Source organism: Arachis ipaensis, chromosome B5 (assembly GCF_059453495.1).
Source record: "Arachis ipaensis isolate K30076 ecotype BB chromosome B5, ASM5945349v1, whole genome shotgun sequence".
Taxonomy (NCBI): Eukaryota; Viridiplantae; Streptophyta; class Magnoliopsida; order Fabales; family Fabaceae; genus Arachis; species Arachis ipaensis.
Window position 1 is genome coordinate 115,016,462 of NC_142440.1, and position 8,104 is coordinate 115,024,565.

General features: G+C 35.7%; 2 protein-coding genes across 4 annotated transcripts; one reads left to right on the forward strand and one right to left on the reverse strand.

Moving 5' to 3' along the window:
• LOC107643805 (alkaline/neutral invertase E, chloroplastic) lies at positions 1–3,397 on the reverse strand. Of its 3 annotated transcripts, none has more exons than XM_016347556.3 (7): positions 3,168–3,397; positions 2,118–2,795; positions 1,866–2,031; positions 1,518–1,729; positions 916–1,409; positions 786–834; positions 1–484 (listed from the first exon to the last, which is right to left on the reverse strand). In XM_016347556.3, the coding sequence occupies exons 2-7, from the start codon at positions 2,784–2,786 to the stop codon at positions 161–163; spliced, it is 1,914 nt and encodes a 637-aa protein (XP_016203042.1). In that variant the 5' UTR covers positions 2,787–2,795; positions 3,168–3,397; the 3' UTR covers positions 1–160. The 3 variants fall into 3 exon arrangements, with proteins under 3 accessions (XP_016203042.1, XP_088344806.1, XP_020979866.1); XM_088488680.1 differs by having other exon boundaries at positions 2,118–2,811; XM_021124207.2 differs by lacking the exon at positions 3,168–3,397 and having other exon boundaries at positions 2,118–3,151.
• Positions 3,398–3,490: 93 nt separating this feature from the next.
• Positions 3,491–5,003, forward strand: LOC107643806 (uncharacterized). Its single transcript, XM_016347559.3, has 3 exons — positions 3,491–3,619; positions 4,431–4,587; positions 4,700–5,003. The coding sequence occupies exons 2-3, from the start codon at positions 4,432–4,434 to the stop codon at positions 4,745–4,747; spliced, it is 204 nt and encodes a 67-aa protein (XP_016203045.1). The 5' UTR covers positions 3,491–3,619; position 4,431; the 3' UTR covers positions 4,748–5,003.
• The last annotated feature ends 3,101 nt before the right edge of the window (positions 5,004–8,104 follow it).

Below are 8,104 nucleotides of genomic sequence, written 5' to 3' on the forward strand. Positions count from 1 at the left end.
TTTGGCTCAAGTCTGAACTGAAATCACTATTATTTCGCACAATTATCTACAGGAATAATATCTTGGTAATTAATATTACTTTAATACAACAGTATGTTGCAAAACATATATCACTATCCAAATCAAATCAAAACTAAATCAAAAATTTCTCGCTATCAACTCAAACTATGAAACTCTGCTTCTTCCTACCACGTTTCCTTCTTCTTGGGTTTGCGCTGATCATACAAGAAAGGGCATTTATCAGCTCTGAATCCTCTTCATTAGTGAGGAACTTCGCGGCATCCGGGTTGGCAAGTAGTTGTTTCGCCACAAGGTATCCAGCAATAGACCAAGTCTGAAAAAGCCGTGCTTGCTTCCCAATAAATCTAGCTCGCTTGGTGTCATAATACTCAGGCCACTTGTCTTTTGATATGCGCCTCTCAGCAACTTGGACGGCCTTTGAAGCAATATCTGCTCTATTCATCTTAATGCATGCAACAGTAAGCTGCAAAAAAGATTTAAAAAACAGAAAAACTTTGTGATAATCATCAATCGACAATTTGTGCATGCCACTTCTAGTAAGAACTGTAATGTAGGTGTGGAAATTTTCTGAAAAAAAGTCAGAACTTCGACCAAATGGAAAAAGGAAATATATCCTTTTTGTTCAAATTGCCTCTCATTTGCCTTAAACAATTTAGCTAAAACTTTTGGACAACCAACGGATAGAAGAGGCCCATTGGTTGGCAGATGAAAGTAGCATAGATAGTATCTGTTAAGAGAAAGAAGAGGCAGGATCAGGGACTAACCTGCCAGAGCAAAGTTGGCCATGACCCTCCATTGTGGTAGGACCAAGGACTGCAAGAGAAATAAAAGGTGAATGCAAATAATTGAAACTAAAATGAATAACATTGGACAGCGTAATGTCAAGTGGCATACGTGTTCTTGGGATCGCTTCCGGTAATAATCCGCCATTCCTGCCCGTCGAGAGCAGGGTAACATATCTTGAATGGCATGTCAGCTACTAACTCTGCCCATTTTGCTTCAATAAGGTCTAAAATTGCATGTGATTGTTCTGCAGTGGCCAGACTACTCACAATGGACCACAAGTTTCCAAGGGAGAAGAACCGGAAGTCCATGTGAGCCGGTTGCAGGTTACCAATCAAATAGCCTCCTTTGCTTGGCATAAATTCAACCAACCATGGAGGAATTTGCTCTGGATATATATTGAATTTGTTAACAGCATCATAGGAGTATTCCTCTGTCTTGTATCTGTAGATTTCATTGACTTTTCTCATATCAATCCAGTAATACTCCCTTATATGAAATGATAATGCAACTAGACGATTGTTAAGGGCTCGAATAAGATCAGCTGATCCATCTTCTGGAGTAAGCATCTCACGTGCACAAAGTAGTGCTGAATAAAACAATGCCTGTTGGAACAAAAACATGCATGGAGTTTCAAATTAGTATTCATTGGCTAGTGTCCATATCCTCATAAGAAGATGGCTATTTTAGAAGCAAAAATAGGAGCAACTAACTTGTATCTCCAAAGGGTGACCATGTATTCCCATCCGACGATCAATCATACATGAACCATCGGTAACCAGCAAAGTAGGAAACATATCAAAACCATCAGCCAGGCACAGCTTTAAAATCATCTTAATTCCAGTTTGCACATCAACTCTCTCTTGCACAGATAGGTCTCCAGTGCATTTTCCATATGCTCGCAACAATATAATCCACCATAATCCTGAAAAAAGAATACTATAGTGTTACTACTTAATGCAGCATCTGGAAAATTAAAATTTTAAAGAAGGGAGAAAAAGAAGAAGAAGGATCATGTATGAACTAATAATTAAGAGTCATAGGGCAGAAAGAATTGCCACCAGAATCAACTGGTGCAACACGTCCAATTGCAGCTTCACCAAAATCAGGATCCAAGACATCTTCAGTTGCAGCATCATCTCCATCTAGGAGAATCGTCCGCACCTTGAAACTAGCAGGCATCAAACCTTGCCCAGGACTATGACAATCCATGGTTTTCTCCCAACTCTGCCAAAACCTGATTAGTTATTACCCTACCAACAAGCATAACTTGTAAAGATGAATAAACCATCAAGTAAATTTCAAGAAATTACCTGTAACTGAAGGGTATGAAGAATAAAATTCCGCACTATATCATACTCCCCTTTCAAGAGGCAAGCTATCCCAGAAGGAACAAAGTCACGGATAAAGACCTGATCATAGTTCAATATAACAGTACTGCTAGGATCATTAGCAGCAATGGTTCCAATGGGATTATTACAGTAATAAACAATAGAGCTCCTCAGTAAATCCCATGCTTCATCCTCTATCGAATTCTCGCTGACCTTGTTCAATGAATCTCTACTAAGTCCATCGATATGCAACTTGTCCTTAGATGTAAAACCTCCATTATTATGTTTTACCGCAACATCTAATCCCATCGCTTCTCCACGTTGTGTACTATCAGTCACAATCTCATCAAGAGAACCTGAATTCTGTATTTTATCCAACTTAGACTGGGCACCTTCGTGGTTGTTATTTGTATCTCCATTGACACTTTCAACCCGTTTACAGTTACAAACAAGAGATTCCAATTTATTAGTACCATGAAACACATGCTTCCCCTTAGAAGCACGGAATGGTCTTGAACTAATCTGTGCTTGGACATGCACTGAACTTCTTTTCCTTGTGTTAAATCCCTTGGATTTATTGGACGTCACATTATGAAAATCATAAGAACTTGAACCACACACAACTTGCAGAACAGCTTCTGAAGCAGCCATGACTCTGACCTGTTTTGTTGATCCTCTCGTAAGAATCAAAATATCAAACAGAAGATGAACAGCATAAATAAAAACATGTTAATATTATTAGTAATCAAACTGTGACTATATGAATGCAACTGTGATATCATGGTGCAAAATAGTAAATACTACCATCTATGCTAAGTATATAATATAATATAATATAATATAAGAACAAACAGTAACATCATGATCAACAGAGTTTTCTGAATTCTGAATTCTAATCATAACTATCTTCAGCTGAACATAGAAACGAAGAATTCAAATAAACGGTGAAAATTACTAATAATAGATGAAGAGGAAATGCAGAACTCAAGAAATTGTTGTTTCATATGATCTCAACAAGGGAAGTATCTTTACCTGTGAACTGTAGTTGAAGATTCGGGGTTGGTGAGAGAAAAGAGATATCAACGGACAATCAGAGACACGCTAATAATCATAACGTCAAAACGTGAAAAGGTTGGTGAGTGAGCGTGGTAAAGCTTTTTCGTTTTCGGTTTCCCCCTTCCAACCTCTCTGTTTTTCATCTGTACAAGCACAACTGCACAAGGGGAGAATGAATCTGAGAAGGCGTAACGACACCGTTTCCCGCGAACTCCATCGTCGTAAAGTAATTAGTATTGGGCCGGGTTGGCCTGGTCCAGTTTGTTAACCCGAAAAGAGGAAAGGGCAGTAACGTAATTTTGTGATGTGCGGCTATCTTGGTCAATCGAGGACGCTAGATTGTTTCAGAGATTCAGGAACAGAAGGGCGTGTTCATCTCCGTTTCTCTCAGCTCCTACATTTTCGAAGACCCGTTTCCTTCGTGCAGAGTGAGTTTCTTTTTCTTCTAATTCTTCTCTCTATTGCTTAGTACAGTTATTCATTTCTTGTCCATTTTTTTACTTTGTACGCTCCGTGTTTTCTGCAAGTCCCTTTCTTACTCATGCTACGCTAACTGCGTTTTTCTTAATTCAAAAAGAAAAATTGATTAGGTGTTGTGACATTGGATCGAATATTGTTCAAATTATTGTCTAAACATAAACGGTAGTGTATGATTTTTGTTAGGGTTAGTTGGATTATTTGATAGAATGTAATGCCCTAACAAGGTACTAGAAAAAAACATCATTGTATTCGGACTATGGTTCATTGAAGTTAGCTGTAGTTGTCTGCTGTTTGGTTCAGGGGTCGTTTGTGCAATTGTGCTGTTCCTACTTTTTTTTACTCGGGGATGCTATTTTACTACAGAACCATCACAAGTTTGAATTGCTAGAATTTGATTGGGCGTGCAGTTAGGTATACAATATGTTCATTTAATTGAATGAATTGAGAAATAACAGCACCATTAAAGTGAAACAACCATTTTCCCGGTATTTCTAGCTTCTCCCCACGTATTGTTGAAAGTAGCCACTTTAGTGGATAGAAGTTATGTGTAGGTTATGTGGATAGTTCAATAGTTGTGTTCATTGTATTGTGGCTTTTGATCTGTATTATATTTTTTTGCTTGTGTTTCATGCCTGATTTGGCTTCAAGTATTTCTCTTTGGGGGCATTGCAATCTCATTTGTTTATAGAGCCCAATATTCTTCACAAATTCCCCCTTTTAGGAAACTCATTTGAGATTGTTGTTCATTATGTTACACAGGATGTCAGAACCACCTTTCAGACCACGAGAGAAGCTTGTTGAGAAGCAAAAGTATTTCCAGAATATCCATAAACATACGTACTTGAAGGGACCATATGATAAGATTACATCTGTTGCAATACCAATTGCTTTGGCAGCAACTTCATTGTACATGATCGTAAGTTGGTTATTTTAATGAAAAACTTCACATGATCTCTATTGACTCTCTATGAATTGAACATGTTCAGCAAGTCTTCTCTCGTTTCCTGAGATCCGTTGCTTTTTTTCAGGGACGAGGGATCTATAACATGTCACATGGGATAGGAAAGAAAGAATGATTTGGCAGGTTCTGATGGAGGAAGTGGCTGTTTTGTGGCACAAACCTCAAACCTTCCTCAACTTGTACCATTTTCTTTGCTTTTATGCTTGCTACCTTATTAGTTTGCATATCACCAACGGAAATTTAGAACCTGGATGAAAATAATTAGTTTGTTTGATTTGATGTATCAGATTGGTGACTTTAACCGCATGTTTCTGTTTTAATGCTTTGGTAGCACCAGAAAGTTCAATTTATGTTTCTCCGTGTTTGGTTTGTATAACATCTTGTTATAAGCTTTAGTCTTTGATTGTTAGACCATTACTATATGGGTTTTTTATGATGAAAATAAATTACTCATAATGTTGAGATAATTAAATGATTAGAAAACTTGTACGTGAGCTTATTTATCGCGTCCTTTTAAAAATATAATTCATGTTACATAGTTACATGAAATTTGGAAACTCTAGTAAATTTTGCAAAAGCAGAATAAGCTCGAGGATTTCATTATTGAAAATTCATCAGATATAGGGATCTTTGCCAATTTTGAGTGGGGAGATAGGGGTAGGGGCACAAATGCACAATGTCTCTACATTATTTTATTGCCCCTCTTAAATCATCATCAAACACGATTTGAGTAAAGGTGATTATTTCTCTTTTTCATTCCCTTGTCATCTTTTTACACACAAATATATGTTTGTATAATTATATGTGTCAATACATTTTGAAAAAAAAAATGTTTATTTATACAGGGATGCTACACATCCATGTAACTAAGTTGACCTAACACAAAAAAAACCCCAATACCATTAAATAAAACGTGAAATACACGTGAAATCACTCTTGCCCAACGCTTCTTCTCCCACGCGCTTCTTCTTCTTCTTCTTCTTCTTCTTCTTCTTCTTCTTTTTCTTTTCACGCTCGTTTACGCACGAAGCGTCTTCTTCTTCGCCTTCTTCTTCGCGTTCCTCCTTCTCCTTCTTCTCCTTTTTGTGTTCCTTCTTCTTTACGTGTTTTCTTTTTATCGTTATTCTTTTGTTATTGTTGCTGCTGCATTTTTTTTGTCTTTTCCTCCTCTCTCTGGTGAAGAAGCAGTAGAAGGTGAAGAAGAAGAGTTTTGAATAGTGCAGAATGAACCGAACACAGTACTTATGGTGAACCGAACACAGTACTCATAGTGAACCGAATACAATACAATTGTATAGTACTGAATGAACGAAACATAATGCATTATATAAAATCAAATTCAAACAACTTTCTGCAGAATGAACCGAACACAGTACTTATGGTGAACTGAACACAGTACTCATGGTGAAACAATTGTATAGTACTGAGTGAATGAAACATAATTCATTATATAAAATCGAATACAAATAACTCTGCTTACAATTTACATATTATCAATTCAATTCAGTACAACTCTGTCCATTTAATTCAATTCAAATTAGCAATTGCATTCCATTCAATTCGATTTAAAATTGAATAATCCAAACTTTGTCAGTTTGATTCGTTTCAGAAGAGTAATCCAAATTGCTCTCCTGTTTACCAAAAAATTATGAACCCCTAAACACTGAACCCTAAACCCTAAACCCTAAACCCTAAACCCTACCGTAAACCCTAAACCCCTAAAACCCTAAACCCTAAACCCTAAACCCTCAACCATGAACACGGTGAGCCAAAATTAATACACGGGTGAACCGAAAGTTTGAAACACACTAAACCCATGTACACTGAACCCTGAACCCATAAATCATAAACCCTAAACCCTTAAACCCTGAAACCCTATCGTCATTCTTTTGTTGTTGTTGCTACTGTATTTTTTTTGTCTTTTTCTCCTTCTCTCTCTGGTGAAGAAGCAGTAGAAGGTGAGGAAGAAGAGTTTTGAAAAGTGCAGAACGAACTGAACACAGTATCCATGGTGAACCGAACACAATACAATTGTATAGTACTGAGTGAACGAAACATAATCCATTATATAAAATCAAATTCAAACAACTCTCTGCAGAATCAACCGAATATAGTACTCATGGTGAACCGGTTCAGTACTCATGGTGAAACAATTGTTAGTACTGAGTAAACGAAACATAATCCATTATATACAATCAAATTCAAATAACTCTGCCTACAATTTACATATTATCAATTCAATTCAGTACACCTCCGTCCATTTAATTCAATTCAAATTAGCAATTGCATTCCATTCAATTCAATTCAAAATTGAATAATCCAAACTTTGTCAGTTTGATTCGTTTCAGAAGAGTAATCCAAATCGCTCTCCTAATTTGAAGTTGAGTCATTTATTGTTTCGATTCAGAAGTGCAGATCGAAGAAGAAAACGAAGAAGAATAGGAAGAAGATAAATGCAACCAGATCGAAATAAAAAAACGAGAAGATGAACGTGACCAGAGGAGAACGACGAAGGCAATGCAGATCAATAAGGAAGAACGCGAGCAGAGAAGAAGAAGGTTTACGTTGCAGCAGAAAGTTTACGTTAACAAAACTTTAGGTTGCAGCACGTTATATGTAGCGCGTGTATGACAAACGAGTAAGGGGTGGGAGACGCGCGTGTGGAGGAAATTACTTGATTAACAACCATGTAAAAAATACATGCATTGAGCTTTTCCGTTATTTATATAATTATATTCCCTTGTCATTTATAGTGGATTTGATGTTGATATTGATATCTCTTCCTGGTCTCGGTTGATTTTAGATAATACTAAACCATTTTTTTCCATTTGTTTTCTACATGTATCAATTAATACATATTTTCTAAAGAAATTTATTCTCAAAAATTGAACTTTCTTTTTTTTCACAAAAATGAATAATAAAATTTTTTAAATTAAAATTATTAGAAAATAATAAATAAACCTTAATGATGTAGCATATTGTATAAATAATTGAAAATGAAATAGCCCAAAATAATTAATTACATGTAATGTTCGTTCGTCATTCCATTATCAAACTATTAAATTAAATGTATTACTGGAAAGATTAATTAAAGATATGTTGACATGAGAAATAGAAAATTAAAATTTTAATTATTTCTAATAGTTGATAAATATATTAACATGGAAAAAGTATCATAACAACATTCAATCCAAGAACTAAAATTATAAAAGAGGGACACTGATGAATTTTATTGACTTATACTTATACACTTCTATGGTCTCCACATAAGTAAACATAGTCACCACAGTAAGTCAATAACCCAATCCAAGGAGAAAAAGAAAAACGAACTAAAGAGCCATACGACACTTTAATTTCTAAAACACTTCTATTTTATCACTTCAGTTACTCAAAGATTAAAGATATACACCTTAAAAAAATCACTTCTTCACAATAATTTTTTTTTTGAAAAGTTAAAATGTATATGTTTAAG